This window comes from Sinocyclocheilus rhinocerous, unplaced genomic scaffold (assembly GCF_001515625.1).
Source record: "Sinocyclocheilus rhinocerous isolate Xijiao unplaced genomic scaffold, SAMN03320098_v1.1 scaffold1211, whole genome shotgun sequence".
In the NCBI taxonomy this organism is placed as follows: Eukaryota; Metazoa; Chordata; class Actinopteri; order Cypriniformes; family Cyprinidae; genus Sinocyclocheilus; species Sinocyclocheilus rhinocerous.
The window spans coordinates 258,728-279,750 of NW_015670979.1; the positions used below are offsets into that span (position 1 = coordinate 258,728).

The following is a 21,023-nucleotide window of genomic DNA, read 5'->3' on the forward strand; positions in this document are numbered from 1 at the left end:
AACAGCCAATTTATTCAACAAAACCAGTATGCACAGCAACCAAAAACAGACCAGCTTTCAAGTGAAAATAAATCAGCTTTTAGTTCTTTGTTGCATTCAGCACTGTGTCCAGAGCATTCTGAGCATCTGTTATCTGCTGCTGGAGTCTCTGTCTCACTCCATCATTTGAGGCTTTCTTCAGCATGGTCTGCATGTCCTGGATGGCAGCGCGGTAACCGGTTACATTGTGAAAGACGTGAATGGCACGGTCCCCACTACTTACTAAGAAATGATTATTGATGTCAAACTTAAGGTCAGTTATCTCTTCGCTGTGAACACCGTGAAACTCCTCCTCTAGTTCACCAGTGCTGGCACTGTACATGGCTATATCACAACCGTTTGATATGGCTACTACACGACCGTCGGGAGACAGGGCAATGCGGCTCCCCTCCGACACCTGACATGGCACGGTCCGGAGCAAATATGGGTCCTGCTTTTTCTTATACTCCACATCAGTGTCCCACAGCTTCCACGTGCCATCTTTGGACACAGTCACCATTCTGTAAAAGGGAGTGATAGAAATGTTATTGAATATTGCTATCAAAACTGAATGAAAACTGCCAATTCAAGTTTCTGCACAGTTCAGACTCAAGTAACAAAATTATTAACACATCTTAACACGTTTTTAAATCTCTGTTCACTAATTAATAACAGTGGTGTTTTTTGTTAACTAAAACTAATAAAATTGTTTTGTTAATTGAAATAAGTTGTAAGAAAATAAAATATAAATATTAGATGAAAAACTTAAAAATCTGACACAATATAGTTTAATTTGAAGTACTAAATTTACTGAAATAACTGAATAAAAATACTGAAATAAAAATAAATTGAAGCTAAAAAATTTAAAATAAAAAAAATTACAAAAGCACATAAAATTACTCAAATTAAAATCTAATTCAAAATATTTAAAAGATTCTATAATATGCTAAAATAACTCTAATAGTATTTAAGCCTTTCTACTTTAAAATGTGTTATTATTTGTAATTACAATATATATACAGTATATAAAAGGAAACGATTCCTTAAGGGGGGTCAGTCGTGGTTTTATTTCTCTATGAGCCTTTTGTCTTTTCCTTTTCCATTAGCTGTGGCAGCTGCTCTTCATGGAACATTCAGCGCTCCTCTCCGCCCCCACCATCACAGATGCGCTCCACAGCCGCTCAGGGGTCCAGGCAGCAGTTGGTGATCCTGCCCCTGGGACAGCGGGAACGGTAGCGTCCGTGGAGACGTTATCAGACTGCACAGAGCCTGTGCTCCTCACTCAAAACAGCCAGCAGCGTAACTCTAGACTGGATCAGGGACAGGCTGTGGAGGGGTGTGTATGGCCACTTGTTACAGCTGCTGTCTACTAGGAGTTCTGAAAGACCGAATATCTGTATTTAAATGTTAACATTCAGTTCTGCCATGAAAATGGTTTATTCATAAATATATACTTTCTTTTACTGAGAGAATCTGTTGACATCTTACAGTTGCAACACTCATAATATATTTAGTATATCCATGTTTTTTTACTTTGTATTGCGATTTGACTTGACTAATTTGACTAATTTAAAATTTAGCACAGTATCCTGCTAACAAAAAAAAAAAATAATAAAAATAATCAGTCTTGACTATTTTAAGCACCTTGAAAATATGATGAGAAAGGAGACTAAAATATTCCTCAAAATGTTTTAATTGTATCAGCCAGGGAATCCACTCATTTTAATCAATGAATTGTCTAACATTTTAAAAAGAATTCTTCATTACTGATTACTTTTACACATACAAATGCTTCTAATAAAACAAAGTTTTAAGATTTGAATGTTCCCCCTTGAGGAAGACCACCTCTTGTCTCATAAGCGTTAGCTATTAGTTAGTAACTTTTATCTAGTAATGTATCTGGTCCAAAAGATGGATCATCTTTTACACAAATCATATTAAACAGCGAAACTGTTTTTGACATTGATAATAAGAAGAAATAGATTCTGTGACTCTAAAGACTGGAGTAATGGCTGCTGAAAATTCAGCTTTACCATCACAGGAATAAATTACATTTTAAAATATATATAAAAATAGAAAACAGTTATTTTAAATAGAAATGATATTTCACAATATTACTGTTTTTACTGTATTTTTGATCAAATGAATGAACCCTTAAAATATGTTTTCAAAAATCTTACCCAAAACTTTTGAATGGTATATGTAAAATAATAATAATAATAATAAATTATAATATCTATCTATCTATCTATCTATCTATCTATATATATCCAAGTTTTTTCATGAAAGGAAAATCTGATCGATTAAAAGTTCTGAATTAATCCTGATTCCACAATTTTAGTCATTTAATCATTATCAGTCATTAATGCTTTTAAATTTGTGCAAATAGATGCCCATGTCTCTGAATTTTTCTTTTGTAGAATTTATTCCTTTATTTTTTGAATTATTAATGCAACAATGCTGTCTTTGCTTCTTTAATTAAGGATTGTCCAGCAGTTCCTGGCTGGTCTGTTTTCCAATTCTGACAGTGCAGGTTCCCAAACCTCCTCATGGTATGTTTTGTGGTTTACTGTCATTCTTTTAGGTACAATGGGCAAGTTTCTGCACAGTTCAGACTCAAGTAACAAAATTATTAACACATCTTAACACGTTTTTAAATCTCTGTTCACTAATTAATAACAGTGGTGTTTTTTGTTAACTAAAACTAATAAAATTGTTTTGTTAATTGAAATAAGTTGTAAGAAAATAAAATATAAATATTAGATGAAAAACTTAAAAATCTGACACAATATAGTTTAATTTGAAGTACTAAATTTACTGAAATAACTGAATAAAAATACTGAAATAAAAATAAATTGAAGCTAAATAAAAATTTAAAATAAAAAAAATTACAAAAGCACATAAAATTACTCAAATTAAAATCTAATTCAAAATATTTAAAAGATAATTCAAAATATGAATAAATGCTATAATAGTATTTGGCACTGATTAATAAACATTTTATTTATATTAATATATTATATATTTATTTATATGAATCAGTTATATATTTATGATTTTATTTATATTAATATATTGATTGATATTGAATATTGAGACTATTGATTGATATTGAATATATTTTTTGTTCAATGGTAAAAGATGAGAATATCTTGCCTCCGAGAGTCATTGGAGAAATCAAAGGAGTAAACCCCAGCTGAGTGTCCCTTAAGGTCAAACGCACGGGTGACCTCTTTGAACTCCCCTGATTTAGCAAAGCAAACCTCCCACACCTTCACATCAGGGGTAAAGCCACAGGAAGCAACAAACCTTATGAGAAGGAAAAAATAGTGGTTTTCAATCTATTTCATTTATGTGCATTATGTCCAAACTCTTTATTACCACTAATGCGGCACATTAATCTTTTTTATCCCAGAGGGGCTGCTTGTATTGTTTCTTGAACTAACCTTCCACACGGTGACACAGCAACATGCGAGTTGGTCATCTGATTAGTGTTTATAGTAGCTAAAACCTCTCCCTTCAGATCCCAGATCACAATGGTAGTGTCAACAGAGGCAGACATTATAAATTTGCCTGAAAACCAAGTATAAAATTACTACTTAAGTCTTACGCAAGCTTGCTTAGCCTTAGTTCAGATGCATTTAATTACTGGAGTCCACTGACCTGTCTCTGCGATTCCGATGTTGATAACGATCCCCTTGTGTTTTTGAGGGAAATCCTCCGAGGCAGCTTTGAAACTGAATGTCCCATCATCCTTTTTAATCATCTTATAGATGCGAATGGTCTCTCCATTAGCCAGCCAAGTGATAAACGCTCTAGGGACAAACACAAACCAGTCAGCAGCAATAACAGTTATAGAAATCTGTTAGATTTCATCTAATTGAACGGCATGTTATAATGAAGCCAAACGTACCGAGAGTCTGGGCTGAAGCGGACGAGTGTAGCATGGTCAAACTCAACGTTGGCCCGCAAGCACTTGTGATCTCGGTCCAGGAAGTCTTTAGTGCTCCAGATCCTGATGGTACGGTCATCAGAGCAAGACGCAAGGTATTTGCCATTGCTACTAAAATCCAGGCAAGTGATACTGCCACTGTGATTCTAGAAAGGAGAAATGAAATGCACAGAAATATCAATATACATGATTTTTAGGTAATGAATTTTCAGCAGCCATTACTTCAGAAATCCTTATAATATGCTGATTTGCTGCTCAAGAAACATTTTTATTATTATCAATGTTGAAAACAGTTGTATAATATTTTTGTGGCGACCATGACACATTTTTGATTAACAGATAGTGACACCATTTATTTGAAAAATAAATCTTTTGTAGCATTATAAATGTCTTTACTATAACATGCTTTGACAGTAAATGACGTCATGTGTTTACTACTGTATATCTTTGAGATTTAAGCAAGAATCACCTTCAGAGAGGAAGCCAGAAGCTTGTGTGAGAATGTGTGCTGCTGAGGTTTCTCCTTACGGGGGCGCTGTTGCTGCTTCTGCTTTTTGGAAGAAGCTTTCGCTGCATTTTCCTCCACTGTAACATTATCCAGCAGTTTTGATTATGAAGACATGACATAAAAATAAACTAATTTCTAAACTTTGAAATGAGTTTAAAACATCGTTATGTAAGTGACAAGAAATCAACTTTAAAGTTGCTGACAGGTGTAAGAAAGACACACTCACTCGGTGCATTGGTGTCTTTCTTCTGTTCGTTCTGCTCTGATAATTCGCCTTTCTGTCTGCCAACAGCCACGGCCACCAACACAAATATGCTGATTTGCTGCTCAAGAAACATTTTTATTATTATCAATGTTGAAAACAGTTGTATAATATTTTTGTGGCGACCATGACACATTTTTGATTAACAGATAGTGACACCATTTATTTGAAAAATAAATCTTTTGTAGCATTATAAATGTCTTTACTATAACATGCTTTGACAGTAAATGACGTCATGTGTTTACTACTGTATATCTTTGAGATTTAAGCAAGAATCACCTTCAGAGAGGAAGCCAGAAGCTTGTGTGAGAATGTGTGCTGCTGAGGTTTCTCCTTACGGGGGCGCTGTTGCTGCTTCTGCTTTTTGGAAGAAGCTTTCGCTGCATTTTCCTCCACTGTAACATTATCCAGCAGTTTTGATTATGAAGACATGACATAAAAATAAACTAATTTCTAAACTTTGAAATGAGTTTAAAACATCGTTATGTAAGTGACAAGAAATCAACTTTAAAGTTGCTGACAGGTGTAAGAAAGACACACTCACTCGGTGCATTGGTGTCTTTCTTCTGTTCGTTCTGCTCCGATAATTCGCCTTTCTGTCTGCCAACAGCCACGGCCACCAACACAACCAGCGCACCTATCAGTAGTGATAGTGCAAAGATCGCTGCAAACTCCATTTTGGCGAGATTTGTGCCACGTTATCACTCCTGACCCAAGCAAGCAGACTCAGAGACTGGCTGTATTGCTGCAGATCTGTCTTTCTTTCTTTTCTGTAACTCGAGTCGCACTTTAGTTCCACTTCACTCCAGTGACTCGCTGGCAGCTCGATTGCTGCAACACATATAACCGTGACTATCCTTGTGCATCAAACTTCTCAGTCTTTACGCGACAGCCCCCTGTATTTGTTTTGAAGATTGCAGAACTTACGTAAATTACGTGTATGAAATGAAATCTCAAAATGGGGCTGTTTTCTCATAGAATGAATTACATTATACGGAAAGTAGTGACTTACGTCTACTCACCACCGCGCAGCCGCGAGATTCTCTCTTTTGTTGTTGAGTGAATAACTTTGGTAAAGTTCGTGTTATTAGCGCCGCTAGCGGTTTGGAGTCTCGGCATAACTTCACAAATGACGACGAGTCGTAAATGACCCGTTTAGACCGACGTTAGATTTAGCTTTTTGCATTTAGAATAGATCGTGGATAATTAACATTAACGTTTTTAACAACCAGATAATCAGGTTAAAATATATATAGGCTGGAACTGACACAACATGTTTGTGAAAAACCTGACGATCATGTTACCCAGCACTAAATTTGTTTAGTGGCCTAGAGAGAACGGTCTGGTGTAGGATATAATAGTGCGTCATTCTGTCATCCTTTGTTTTATTTATTTTTTTATTCTAAAAAACATTTATTTCCATGTTATTTTCCATATATATACTGCATTCGACTTTAGGTGTTGCTTCATTCAATTATATTTGGATAATCTCCTCTGATAAATGCACACACATACAAATATATATAAAATATTACGCACTACAATATTCAACGATTTTTTTTAGCTTTAAAGTCCATGAAATTTCATTCACAAACCATTTTTCTTTTGTAATTTTGGATGGAAATAAAATATTGAAAAAAAGATAAATAAAGGAAAGAAAAAGATTTGATTTTATCCATCAGGAATTGATTAGATCTAGGGATACACACACACACACACACACACACACATATATATATATATATATATATACAGTGTTGGGAGTAACGCATTACAAACGTAATAATATTACAGTAGTATATTACGTTTTGCTGTAACGCAGTAATATAACGCATTACTAATCAAATTTGGGTAATATTATTACTCGTTACAATCTCAGTAACGCAAGTTACAACAACATATTACTAACATCGCAAAACAGCACCAGAGAAAAAAATCTGCGGGTAAAATAGTGTCTATCTTCTGTTACTGGAATTAGATGGTTGAGATGACTGCAGAGACGGATTCTACATTTGTGAGATGGACACACTCCTGTTATTTTCAGTTCATCGGAGAAAAGGATAAGAATGCTTAGCAATATGTGCGACACCAAACTCTCAACATGGAGAAATAGCACGAGTAAAACCTGGAAACACCTGGACTGGTGCCACTAACACTAAGCTATCGAAGAGAGAGCTGCGGGGTCGGAGAAGTGAAAAAGGCGGCGGACGAGCAACAAAAATTAAGTTTAACTAAAAATAACAAAATATGTTTTTATTAAATCATAGTCTATATGTAAAATGATGTGATAACTTCCCCGTGCTGAGAAGCGTCGTATCATGTGTCGACGATAGCCAGAGATATTGTCAAAACAAAGCATCAAAAATTGGCAATATTACGAGGATTTAGCATTTCCAAGTAATGTAGGCCTGTTACATTCTTCTTATTATTAGGCCTATTATTATTATTAGGTTACTTTTATTATTAAATTACATGAAATTATTGCGCCGCAATAATTTTTTTTAAACAGGTCTATTAATTTATACAATTGAATTATAGGCCTATAATTAAAATTATTAACACTGCAGTCATCAATGAAAATTAAGAGCAGCTTTATTTCGTGCACAGATTTTCAAAAACAACCTGTTTAACGCGAAATACGTTTCTTCTCATGTTTTTCACTATAGGCTACGGGCCACAAGAGAAATATCAAGGGAATAATTTAAGACAGATATATACCATCATCAGCCTATATTGAAGTAATGTTGTCTCAGAGAATATGCGCCGTTAATGCAGCGTTAGAAAGCTCCGTCAGTTTTTTTACTTTAACTTTCTCTTTAGTGAGTTTACTGACGTTCACGGCATAACTCTTGCGCACAGTTTGCGCGTTGCTTGACCCCGCCCCCATAATATCAATCGTTTATAGGCCACATATTAGGCATTTTTTTTAATGTTTATTTTTTTAATGTTAATGAAAGTGACACCAAAAATAAGGGAACATCATTAGGAAAATTGTAAATTAAGCAAGTTTCTGATGGGCCCCGTCAAGCCCCGCCCTAGCGCCGCCACTGATTAGCCTAATTCGTTTTGGCTTGTTTAGCAACTTATATTTTTCATTCTTGTTTTCTTCTGAAACCGTTCAAATTTGCCTATAGGCTAGGTATTGTGTTTATTGTTTGTACATTATAACATTTCGCTTTATTTACCGGTGTTATTTATGAATGTAATAATGTGGTTTCTGCTTATCTGTGTTTAACCTAAACTACAACGTAACATTAATGTAGACCTACATACCGGCATCTAAATATGATTTTATAATTGTATGCTATATAGACCTACCACATTACCCTCCACTGGGTGTAGAATGAGCAGCAATAAACTACATTTTGGCATTTTATAATACTTCTGTGGATATTTTGGTGAAAGTAACTCAAAAGTAACTCAAAAGTAGTGTAACGCATTACAATTCAGAGACAGTAATATTGTAATGTAACTAATTACTTTCAAAAGACAGTAACTAGTAATATATAATGTATTACATTTTGGAAGTAACTTGCCCAACACTGAAAGTATATAACGCACAGTAATTTTATAATATTACAACCTACACTGCCATTCAAAAGTTTAGGGTCAGTAAGATTTTTAATCTCACCAATGTTGCATTTATTTGATCAAAAGTACAGTAAAAACAGTAATATTGTGAAAGATAATCAGGTTAAAATATATATAGGCTGGAACTGACACAACATGTTTGTGAAAAACCTGACGATCATGTTACCCAGCACTAAATTTGTTTAGTGGCCTAGAGAGAACGGTCTGGTGTAGGATATAATAGTGCGTCATTCTGTCATCCTTTGTTTTATTTATTTTTTTATTCTAAAAAACATTTATTTCCATGTTATTTTCCATATATATACTGCATTCGACTTTAGGTGTTGCTTCATTCAATTATATTTGGATAATCTCCTCTGATAAATGCACACACATACAAATATATATAAAATATTACACACTACAATATTCAACGATTTTTTTTAGCTTTAAAGTCCATGAAATTTCATTCACAAACAATTTTTCTTTTGTAATTTTGGATGGAAACAAAATATTGAAAAAAAGATAAATAAAGGAAAGAAAAAGATTTGATTTTATCCATCAGGAATTGATTAGATCTAGGGATACACACACACACACACACACACACACATATATATATATATATATATATATAATGAAGTGTAAATCATTTATAGTCCAACCATTAATACAAGATCAACACCTCAGAGACAAGTCCATACATGCATTTATTTTAAGGACAACCCATTGTTCTTTAAAAAAGGAAACAAAAATAGAAAATATTTCCAGTTAGCACTTACAATACAATCTATCCATGTATTATATTTATATCAATTCATTCTTTTTGACATCATCAATCCACAGGTGCTACAGCATGACATCATACAACAAATATAATCCAAGTTATTATTTTGAAAAACTAAGGTCCCGCTTCCTCTTAAATCATAATCAGACATTTCATGCATTCATTTAAAAAAATCTCCAGGATCTTAATAATTTGATTGAAATTGTCCACTGGTTTTTAATAAATTCAAACAAAAGATTTGTGCTGCCCTTATAGTCACAGTCGTACTTTCAACTATGAGAAGTGCTGAATTAGTAACAAAACCTTCCATCATATTGGTCCAAATTCATAACAAACTTCCAAAATGGGACTTTAGCTATAAATGAAATCATATTCTTAATTTCTCAGTAGCTGAACATCTGTGGTGCTGTGGTGGTCTGTTGTTGGGGAGGTCCTGTGACTTGCGGTTGAATCTGATGCCTTTGTTCTGGCAGTGGTTGTGGCTGTTCTGGAGGTGCCTGAGAGTCTGTCAGGGTTTCATCTATGGTGGTTGCATGAGCTCCGTCAGTCAGTGCGACGGGCCTCCAGGTTAGAGCGGGCTGCTCCAGCTGGTGGGAGATCGGGTTGACGAAGGTAGTGAGGTTGATGAAATGTGCGACTGATTGTGAAGCTGCGGCCCCTGTCGATCCCACTGCCTCTGACTGGAGATCTGCTGGCCGGTTGTGCAGCATCGCCGAACCGCTGACGGCATCGAATGTCACAGTGAGGATGGAACTGTCCAGAGTGAGGGGGCGATCGCTTGGAGCAAGGTGGCCGACGGCGACGGGCTGCAGGCTGCTGAACTGGGCGGGAGCGGGTGTGGTGATGGGGGTAACAGTGATGTTGGTCAAACTGACCGAGCTGGAGGGGGCTGGAGGGGCGCTGGGGTCAGCCAGCACTACCACCTTTGTGTGTACATTAAACAGAGGAGGTTATTCTTTATAATCAAATGAATCAACACTTAAAATCAAATGCACAACTAAAAAAAATACATGTAAAGATCTGTCGGCTTTAAAGTTCGAAATGCAATTCACAACCTATTTTGCATATGTACAATACGTATGTGCATTTACATACTGGTAAAAAATTTATAGCCTGAATGCACTGTAAGTCGCTTTGGATAAAAGCGTCTGCTAAATGCATAAATTATTAAATTAAATTAATTATTAAATTATGTAAATAGGGTTAATTTTTAAATATATTAAATTAAATTCATTTACTTTTAATTAAATAACACTGTTAAATGTAATCTTCAGCAAATAACAAAATATACATTTTTCATACGGTACAATATTATTCTATGAAATTCCCTTTCAAATAATTGTATAAAATGAATCCTGTAAGATGATTTATTTTAGTGTTTAATTTGTAACTTATTTAAACAAAATAATATAACACTTTAATTAATTTAGTTAACTAAATTCTAAAAAAAAATATTTTAAACTTATTTAGACAAAGTAGTATTGAATTTTAATCGAATTGTGAAAAGAATCCTGCTCAATAAGACCATCAAAAGTAAAACAAAGTAAATCAAACAACAAAGTGAAACAAAGTAAATAGGGTTGATTTTGATTTCATGTTGACTTTAAAGGGAAAAATGCTTTGAAATAATTACTGATAGAACAAACCTGCTGAATGCTCTGCACAGCAGAGTTGGTTTCATCTCCCACAGTGGTCGAGAACTCAGTGGTTTTGCTGGTGAAGTCAGCATACTCGTCTGAATCAGACAGCTCAGGCTCATGAGGCAGGAGTTTAGCCCTATTCTTGGTGGGATTGGAGTTCCTGGAGACTTTTTCCGCAGTCAGAGAGCCTTTCTCCAGAGTCAGAGAGGGCTGAACAACAGAATGACAAACAGAAACCAAATAATAAAAAAAAAACACATTCAAATTTCGCTCATGCAGCACAATCCTCCTTTAATTTTCATTCTCTGTCTATTATCATGCAAAACAGGCTGTTACAAGACAAACCTGTGCAATACTGATGGTGGAGGCGTCGACTGTTGATGGTTCTTGAAGATCAAAGTCACCCAATCGTACTGTCACAATCTGCTGAGATCACATGAAGCTTAGATATCTAGGCTTCCATAAGCTCAAAAATGTTCAAGTGAAAAAGTAAAATGAAAATGTCCTTTAAATTCAGTCAATATTTTGTAATTTCATAGTCATTCATTTTTAATGAATTCATTAGTGTTATTTTAGTCCATTGTACGGACTAAAATAGCATGTAATTTTCAGTAAAAACTGTAATATTGTGAAATATGATTACAATTTAAAAGAACTGATTTCTATTTGCATATTTACAGTTTTAGCTGCGTCATATTTTTGTGGAAACTGTTTACCATTTTTCACCTGTTTACCAAATGTCTACCATTCAAAAGTTTGGAGTATGCTTAAAAAATAAATTAACACTTTTATTCAGCAAGGTAAAAACAGGTCCATTTTGCCGACAAAGATAGCATGTAATTTACTCAACAAAAACATAATTTATTTGATGAAAACTTACAGATAGATATTTTAAAAATGAACATTTTGAAAAATTGATAGTTTATTTATTTAATTTCAATATGTAAAATACATTAATGAATGCATAAAATGTTTTAAAATGTATAAAAAGATTTATGCATGAACTATAGATGAATTACTTGATGCTAATTTTTTTTACATTTACATTTATGCATTTAGCAGTCATTTAATTTTTATAATCTTAATTATCACTGACAATATCAAAAAAGCGTTTTTTTGAAAAATATATGTGGTTGTTTCTCACCTCGGGGTGTTTGCGGCGCATGTGGCGGTTCATGGAGGCGCGTGTGGAGACTTTGGTGCCGCACAGGTGGCAGCTCTGAGCCTCCACCTTCTCATGGGTCAGCTGCATGTGTTTCTGCAGCATATACTGCGTCACATACTTCTTGTCACAGACGGAGCAAGAAAACGTCTTTCCAACTGCAAAAGATGAGAGTAAATATTTGACTATTTTACTGTAACTAAACCAAACTCTGTATAATATTTCCGCGAACTGTACCTGTATGAATAAGCTTGTGCGTCTCCATTGTGTTTCTCTCACTAAACGTTTTCCCGCACAGTTCACACATGAAGTCCTTTGTGCCTGAAGGAAGACATTACTATATTTTGAATCTTGTTTTGCGATGTGTATCATATGTAACATTATAGTACAAGTCTAGAATGTTGCTCACCTGTGTGTCTTTTGTAATGCTTCAGCATGTTGACTTTCTGGGCAAATTTGCGGTTACATTCTTTACATTCGTATTCTTTAATTCCCTTGTGCAGCTTCATATGATGCCGTAGGGCATGTTTCGTCTTCATGCCTGGAAAACACAGACAAATATATGTACTCATCCTGTAAATGTGTTGCTTTTGGAATCATTTCTGGTTACAATCAAGCTACACTGTTTCACATTAGCATGCAAGGTGTATTAGGGGATTGAGAGGGATTAAGTGTCCGTACCTTTCCCACACTCCGCACACAGGAAGTCTCTGACGTTGTCATGGACTCTCAGATGTTCCTTTAGCATGTCTTTCCTGGCAAAGGACTTTCCACACTGATCACAGCAGTGGCTCTTCACTCCTGCAGCGGCCAGAGGGTTTATCACTTTTAACTAAGCCTTGTATATAAAATTAAAGTAATTACACTACACTAATTTCTACCTGTGTACTATATTGGTAACACCAGACTCACCTGTGTGGATGATTTTGTGCCTCTCCAGGTTGCCGATGCTGTTGAAAATCCGTCCGCACATGTCACATGGATGAATATATCTGTGAAGAAAGTAGTGGAATTTAACTTTGCCACGAAAAGGATCTTAAACGCTTTTCAAAAGCCTCATGAAAAAGCTCTGTCTTACTTCTGCACTGCAGGATCAGGCAGGTGGTCTCGGTGGATGACCAGGTGAGCGTTGTACGTGGCCTTCAGAGCAAAACGGCGGTTACACATGGTGCAGTTGTACCCTTTTTCTTTATGCATGTCCATTATGTGTTTCAAGTAGTCACGACCCTTGGCGAATGTCATCTGATGAAGGATGATGAAAAGAGAGGGAGAATGTTTATGATATGTAAATAAAAGATTTTGCTGGGAATATAAAATTAAGCAACATCATGAACATCACAATGGATCATTATTTAGCAATTAAAAGGGTTTGTGAATCAATTAAATTTCAATGAAGTGATTTTACTATTTGTTTGTGGCAACACTAAAAAATCTTCATGGAAACCTATACATGGTATTTTTTTATATTTTTATGCATTTTATGAATTAAAATGTGGAAATATATGTCGGTAAATATGGCTGTTTATTACTATTTATTGCTTCTATATTTGTGCATATAAATGAAAATTAATAAATAGCAAAACATACACTGAATATTTTTATTTAGATTTTTACTGTATTTTATTTATTGGGAAAAAAACATATTACTCTAATTTGCAACAATAAATGAAATGACGGTTACTCAGTTACAAAAAATAATTTAAGAGCAAAAAAATATTAGACATTAAATATCGTCAAAAGGCTGGAAATTTCAAGACGTCACGACAACACGACAGTTTACTTGACATTTCTTGCAGCTGTATTTGTGATGATCAGGATCGTTCTTCTCATCTTCCTCATCAGAGCTGTCATCACTCTCCTCCATAGAGATGCCAATCTTCTTAATGAAGTCCTCTCTCTCCTGCTCATCCAATAAGGCGATGTCCTGAAAAAAATATGCATTTTGGAACTCAATTAGAGTACAACATCACAAATAAATCACCAACTGAAATTCCATTTTTTCCATTTAAGCATGTGAATGCCCTTTGACTAAAATGTTTTTGTCAGTGGTGGATTTCCTTCAGGCTGACTAGTCATTCAGACAACCCACCAACTACTTGCTAATGAAAAAACTGTTTTGCACGCCACTATTCCTCACCTTAAAGTGTACATGAATGTGATCTCTCAGCACATCCACACGGAAGAACTTGCGGCCACAGATCTCACAGGTGTATTTCTTGTCCCCATGGGTTAGTAAGTGTTTGTTCATATTACTCCGACAGGAAAACACCTTGAATATAAAGTTGTTTATTTCTTTTTTTTAATTCAGTTTAGCACAGATCTGATATCAACATATTTGGTGTCACTGATATAGAAAAGCCACCTTTCCACAAATGGGGCATGCCGAAGGCTCCTTCCTGTATTTGCTTCCCTCCTCCCCATTCGCTTCAAGCTCCTCTCGTTTCATGTTCTTTGGGCCTGTGGAAAAGCAATGGGTTGTGGAAGCCATTAGTGCACACACAGAGGAAGTGACATAATGGTTGATGAAAGAAAAGAAAGTTAATGAGGCCTAGAAACAGAGAACAGTTGTGCAAGAACCATCTGTTCAATGTTTGTGCTTATTTACTGATTAGCAAAACAGACTTTACCTGCCGTTTTTCCATTTCAAAAATACGTCATCAATATTTTACATATGCATGGAGTGTGTCCTTGGTTTATTTGAAGTATTACAATGAAATAAATTAATTGAAGCAGCAATCTCAATAACTCACCAACATGCCGCCTCTGGTGGTCCTGCATGACATCTTTGCGGTAGAACATCTTATTGCAGATTTCACACGCGTAGAGTTTCTCTCCATGTTTCTTTTTGTGCTTGGACAAATTACTGTTAGTGGAGAAAAACCTTGAGCATATCTCACACTGGAACGTTTTGTCATCTGCAAAAAGAGGAGAACATATGAAACATATATTGTGCATGCTGTCAAATACATATTTTATTCATTTATACAATGCATTTGGAAAATATATTTCTAAATTGTGTATTATTACTCAAGTCATATAAAAACCTCAAATTGTAAAAGGGTTACGAACGTTTTATTTAATTAATTACATAATATCCTAATAAATTTGTCATATCTGTTTTACATTTTTTATTAATCACAATTAAATCGACAGTCAATTGACCAATTATTAAAAAAAATAAAATATTACACTTCATTAATAATAATAATTATTATTATTTGTGGTTATTTATGGTTTAGAATAACTGTCGTAAATCTAAACCAGAAATTTATGGTGCAATATTTTGCTAAAATGATTTAATGAATGTCATTAAAATGAAACTTATTCTTTACCTGTCCTGCAGTTGTGAAATCTTAAGGCATTTTCCACTCTGAAAGATTTCCCACAGGTTGAACATTTGTATCTGTACTCTATGTCAGGCTAAGAAAACATACACAAATACAACATACAAAAACACACAGATTCATCTAAAATTAATGCATCTAGCCATATTTTAATGTTATTTTATTAAATCAATAAATAAGAGGTTATTGGTTAAAAAACGCACCATACCTCATTCTTGCTGTGTTTGTATGATATATGCTGTTTCAGACTCTCCTTTCGACTGAACATCTTGTCACACTCATCACACTTAAAACATTTATCGCCTGTAAACAGTTTAGATTAACAGTAAAGCATATGACACAATATTATTTATTATATGATAAGTCATTTCTCAGGATGCTGGGAGAGTTACCGTGGGAACGGATGTGTCGGTTGAGGTTGCTGCTGTTCTGAAACACCTTACTGCAGAGGCAGCACTGGAAAACTCTTTTATGATCGCCTCCCTGTCGCAGAGATCGCTTCCTCATACCAGGTCTAACAGACAAATAGGATAAAGAATTGATTAATGAAAAAAAGTGAAATTACACTATTGTTCAAAAGCTCGGGGTCAGTAAGATTCTTTAATGTTTTTGAAATAAGTCGTTTATGCTCACCAAGGATGCATTTATTTGATCAAAAATCAATATTGTGAAATATTATTACAAACTATTTTCTATTATAGTATATTTTAAAATGTAACTTATTCCTGTGATGCAAAGCTGAATTCTCAGCAGCATTACTCCAGTCTTCAGTGTCACTCGATCCTTCAGAAATTCAAAATAGTACAGGTAACTTCAAAGGAACAGCGTTTATTTGAAATAGAAATCTTTTGTACATTTATAAATGTCTGTTGTCCCTTTTGATCATTTTAATGCATCCCTGCTGAATGTCTTAAAAAAAGAAACTAGCCCCAACTTTTAAACAGTAATGTATGTGCTTTAAAACACAGAGGATGTGACATAAATGAATTGTAAAAGTTGTCCTTACTTCACAGAGGAGATGGGGGAGCGTGTCACCCGAGATGTTTTGAGTGGCGGGCCATCTCTGGCAACCACCTCTTGGACATCTAGTACAGACAGGGGAACATCAGGAGCCACAGTACTGAGAGGCTGCACACCGGACACAAAAACAGGGGCTTCTGCTAGATGGGAGGTGAAAAAATAAAGCTCATTCAAACAATCATTCAAGGGTTACTTTTCTGAAATGTGCTTTAATAACCTACTTTATAGGCCATACCCCTATAATTCCCACCTCACCTTGACTAGAATCAGCTGTTCCACTCGGCGCAGGTTTCTGTGCTTTTGTCCGTCGTGGCCTGCCTTGCTTTCTAGTTGGCTCTGGTGGGGTGGACGCAATTTTGGCTGTGTTGTTTTGGGATACCGCCTCTGCAACCTGCTGGACAGGTGGGTCTGTGGAAAGTGCTGGGGTTTGGCAAAGCAGCCGGTCCGGGACTGGAAGGGTCTCTGTTGGTGGCCCCTTTGCCGGAGGGACTCCAGGTTTGTTGGACACCATTTCTGAACACGCAAAAGGATGAATAACTTCATCCAACAGAAGTATAATGCACATTGCACAGACTTTAAAGCACACATACCTGGTGGAGGTGGAAGAACAGGTGGCCTAAGAACAGGCCGATCCATTTTTTTGGCATAAAAAGCTCCATACCAGACTCTAAGCTCTGTTCCGGGCAGGACAACCTGAGACGGAACAAATGAGAGAACAATCAAAGTAAATGAGCATATGAAATTTAATAACACACCACAATAAACTAAGCTGTTCATTATTTATAGTGTTAATAACATAACTGTAGCCGTCCTCACTATATAACCACAGTGCTATGAATGGCACAGAAGTGCGGCATCAATTCACCCGTGATGTATTAAAGTAAACATCATCATCTTGCTGGTAGGCCGTCAGATTCTGGTGTTTGTGGTCTGTGGCGGGCCGAACCAACATCATCCAGTTACAGTCGTCTTCATTAGACATGTCAAAACACACCACTGAGCTGTCCTTTTGAAATACCTAAGATATACAATAGAGAAAACATTAAGTATAGGCGCACTTGGATAGGAGTGGCATATTGATGGTCTATTGTTTACCTTTAAAGGAAATGCCCCCTCAGTTTGAAGGCTTGGAACCCTCTTGGCCTCAAATGGGCCAAATTGAGTCCTCCTAACCAGCCATCGAAGCACAAACACACCTTCTTTCCCCTTCTCAGCTAACCTGATCTCCAAGCTGTCTGGTAAAGACGACCTGGAACATGGACAATAATGATGTTAAAATTTCAATAACGTTAATATATAAAACTTTGACATTGTTACAAAAATATTATATTTCAAATAAATACTGTTCTTTTAAACATTCTTTTTTTTTCTTGAAATTTTTTTATTATGTTTTCCACAAAAATATTAAGCAGCACAACTGCTTTTTAAAAACTGATAATAATGAGAAACGTTATTTGAGCACCGAATTAGAATATTAGAATGATTATGTGACACTGAAGACTGGAGTAATGGCTGCTGAAAATTTAGATTTAAATTCATAGGAATAAATTATGTTTTAAAATCTATTAAAATAGAAAACAGTTATTTAAAATTGTAATAATATTTCACAATATGACTTTTTTTAAACTGTTATTGTCATAATAAAATTCTGGTACTAAACACAATACAGAGTCAATATCTGGCACATATGGCCATCTAATTGTGGTCAGTGCGCTCAGGCAGAGCCAAGACCCTCTCTGAGGGTATCTGGCCAAAAGCCACTCATGTTCGCTCACCGTGCCCGACTCAGAACAAACGAGTCCTTCACCGTGACGACAGGCCCCAGCTCAGGACACTCAGAGTCATGGTACTGCCCGCAGTCCTCACACCCTGCAGGGAGTACAGTCACATGCACATATTAATCCATGCTCTTTAATAATACAAGGACACTGCAAAAAAGCTTGACAGTGGCAATGAGGATACAATATTGCAATATTACAATGATGTTGCATGTATATTCATAAACAAATGTGAGGTTATAGTTGCATACTTACAAATAAACTCATCTGGTGTCTGCTCTGCCATTCTGACACCCTACAGATGATGCACAAAATTTAGTTTTAACACCTGTAACAATTTTATCATTCAATTAATTTGTGGCATGGTGGCATTCTTATGACACTTTTGCAATAGGATAGGATTTAATAATTCCAATTACATTAATTGTTAATTAAAAGTAGATTAGTACACTAATTACATTACGGTTTTAAATATAAATCTAAAATGTTACATATTCCAATATTTAAAACGCATATAATACAGACTTGTATTCATGTTGACTTGACTTTTTATTTATTTATTTTTTTTTATAATTTTCTACAAAAAATTTGATATGCATAAAAAATACCAGGTTGTGCAACTGCTTAGATATATAATAATAAAAGACTACGTCTAACAGCTTATGCTAAATTTCTATTTCCAAAATGTTAGTCTTTTAAAAAAACAGTTTTAAAATTACACAACCTAGACATTTATTTATTTAACTTTTTAGTATTAAAATAAAACCACATAATGTGTATTTCAGTAATTTTTGTATTAACTGGGCTTTTAAATATTTTTTGAATATAACTTTGTAAATTTGGCCTAAAAATATGCACATGTCTGGTATGTATAAAGAAAGGATTATATTAAATAATACGTTATAAAATTGTAAGTCCGTAAGGTCGTAACGCAAACACATTGTAAAAACGCATTTAAATGCACTTTACAGCAGAGCCCATTACAGAGTGCAACAGATTTTGTTGATGCTCCCAAGATCAACAATAACAACAAATGACGCTCTTTATCAACGCAGATCGGGGAGCAGTCTGCGCATGAATCGCCCGTAAGCAGCCATGGAAGAGGAGTACAATACGGACAGAATCCGTGATTTGGGAAGATTTCAAACTGTAGCCGGGTTTTAACTCCGATCTCAGGCTGCGCTCGCTCTCTTTCAGCAATGCAAATGCAACAAAGAACAATCGGCATGGCGGATGGAATGGAGACGCAGCGCTCATCTGGAGCCAGAGCGTTTGAAAACGCAAAGCACGAGAAACTCGCTCCGCTCACACTTTTCATTGATCCTGCACCTGTGAATGAGGAGCATTTGGCCATTTCGCTCAATGCGTTTGAATATAAATGCTTCACAATTTAGCATAAAGCTATTACCTGTTTTCAAAACGTCTACACATTTAGTGAATCCTGACTCCGGGTTCCAATCCGCTCCAGAAACCGCGCAGGACCGGAAATAAGACCCGCGAAGGGGATTATGGGATATGTAGTTTTTCCACGAACGCCGTACCCTGTGAGATTTGCATCAAATGTTCCATCTGATTAATTCGATTATGCAAATGACTTCATGCAGATAGAAAATGTCTGAATGTCTGCGTTTTGATAGCCAGAAACGGCAAAAAGTTCACACAGGAGTGTTCAGTTAGTGTTTATTGCTCAAACCAATAAAGATATATTGATGAACAGAATCCCTGCAGATCACAGGCTGACATTCCATATGCACAGACATCAAAGTCTTTGTCACTTCACCATAATAGAGCTGTTCAGTCATTACGTCAATTTGTAGGCTAATTGGGAAGCTAATTATTAGGTTTGAAGAGTAACAAAAGTTCATTACTTGAAAAGACTTTCACACATATTGCACAAACTCATACATCAAATGTGAAATTTAAAGCTTTATTGATATAAAGACTACAACAGTGGTTCATTAACTAACATCCTTATGGTAGTTGTAATCCTTATTTAGCAACACCGTAGCCACGTGTTTTAATTAAAATGCACAGCACAGTGGTATGTCCATATGTATTTTGTTTTAGAACAAAACAAGTTTCTTCAAGTAATGACAGACTTTTACTCATAAATCGCAAACCACTTTTCTTAAAAGCTGATAAGAGAATTCTAGAGGGTTTTAGGACTTCAAACTCAACAGCTCTATAAGTTCTTACTGCACAGGCCATACACATGAGCAATCTTAATATTGCAGGTAAATGTTTTATGGTGAGCAATGAAACAATTATCATTCGCAACAGCAATTTCTAAGGTCCTTCTGGTTAAGGAGGCCAACCAGACTCCAAGAGAACGCACAGATGAGTTGACAAGAGGAGTTCTTTAATGCACATGGATACATTATGATATGCATATACAGAGGACTGATGTGTTAGATTTCATTTAACAACTGGATCACCTCTGGTCGGCCAATCAAGCAGGACAAAAATAAAATCTTCATGTGCCTCCTTCCATTTCACTGGAAAATACCTCTTTCATTTTTTGACTGTTAAGAAATACAATGAATTGTTAACAGCCAGGCCGCACATGACAACACACAACAGACAAAAATGAAACAAAAAAACATAAAAAAAGCAAAACACAGAACAGCAGTCCTCCCAGAATACATATAAAACAGCCAGACTGCTGAGGTTTCTTTCTGGCAACATTCAGTATGGACAGGCATTCAGGTTTCTTCTACATGTGCAGCTTGAGGTCAAGTAAATGTCAAATGGAACCTGTTATTGAATCTTCCATAGCACAAATCCACTGCAGTTCTCCACACAGGCTCAACAGTTGAGGTCCAAAATAACAAACTGGCTGGCATTCACAGCCAACATTTCAGTTGGCTTAAGAGTACAGGTAAAAGACGACACCACACTTAGGAAAATACCATAAATCATGAACATATTGAATAGCCTTAGTCTATCTTAGTCTACTAATAGCCTTAGTCCTTAGTCTATTGA

The 21,023-nt window shown here is 35.6% G+C and overlaps 2 protein-coding genes across 7 annotated transcripts; both read right to left on the reverse strand.

Moving 5' to 3' along the window:
• Window positions 1-5,842, reverse strand: LOC107734476 (transducin beta-like protein 2). Of its 6 annotated transcripts, none has more exons than XM_016546451.1 (9): window positions 5,763-5,842; window positions 5,361-5,571; window positions 4,705-4,780; window positions 4,440-4,555; window positions 3,932-4,116; window positions 3,682-3,833; window positions 3,465-3,591; window positions 3,175-3,327; window positions 1-539 (listed from the first exon to the last, which is right to left on the reverse strand). In XM_016546451.1, the coding sequence occupies exons 2-9, from the start codon at window positions 5,415-5,417 to the stop codon at window positions 80-82; spliced, it is 1,326 nt and encodes a 441-aa protein (XP_016401937.1). In that variant the 5' UTR covers window positions 5,418-5,571; window positions 5,763-5,842; the 3' UTR covers window positions 1-79. The 6 variants fall into 6 exon arrangements, with proteins under 6 accessions (XP_016401937.1, XP_016401936.1, XP_016401934.1 ...); XM_016546450.1 differs by having other exon boundaries at window positions 5,753-5,839; XM_016546448.1 differs by having other exon boundaries at window positions 5,361-5,636; window positions 5,753-5,827.
• Window positions 5,843-9,041: 3,199 nt separating this feature from the next.
• LOC107734478 (PR domain zinc finger protein 15-like) lies at window positions 9,042-19,518 on the reverse strand. The gene is made up of 24 exons (XM_016546453.1): window positions 19,450-19,518; window positions 18,297-18,336; window positions 18,039-18,132; window positions 17,359-17,512; window positions 17,129-17,281; window positions 16,854-16,956; window positions 16,519-16,776; window positions 16,250-16,403; window positions 15,636-15,757; window positions 15,452-15,546; window positions 15,232-15,319; window positions 14,650-14,814; window positions 14,262-14,356; window positions 14,037-14,168; window positions 13,680-13,823; window positions 12,978-13,141; window positions 12,812-12,891; window positions 12,581-12,700; window positions 12,309-12,440; window positions 12,137-12,220; window positions 11,882-12,057; window positions 11,083-11,163; window positions 10,744-10,947; window positions 9,042-10,020 (listed from the first exon to the last, which is right to left on the reverse strand). Exons 2-24 carry the CDS (start codon window positions 18,325-18,327, stop codon window positions 9,481-9,483), a joined length of 3,369 nt encoding a protein of 1,122 aa, XP_016401939.1. The 5' UTR covers window positions 18,328-18,336; window positions 19,450-19,518; the 3' UTR covers window positions 9,042-9,480.
• Window positions 19,519-21,023: the final 1,505 nt, after the last annotated feature.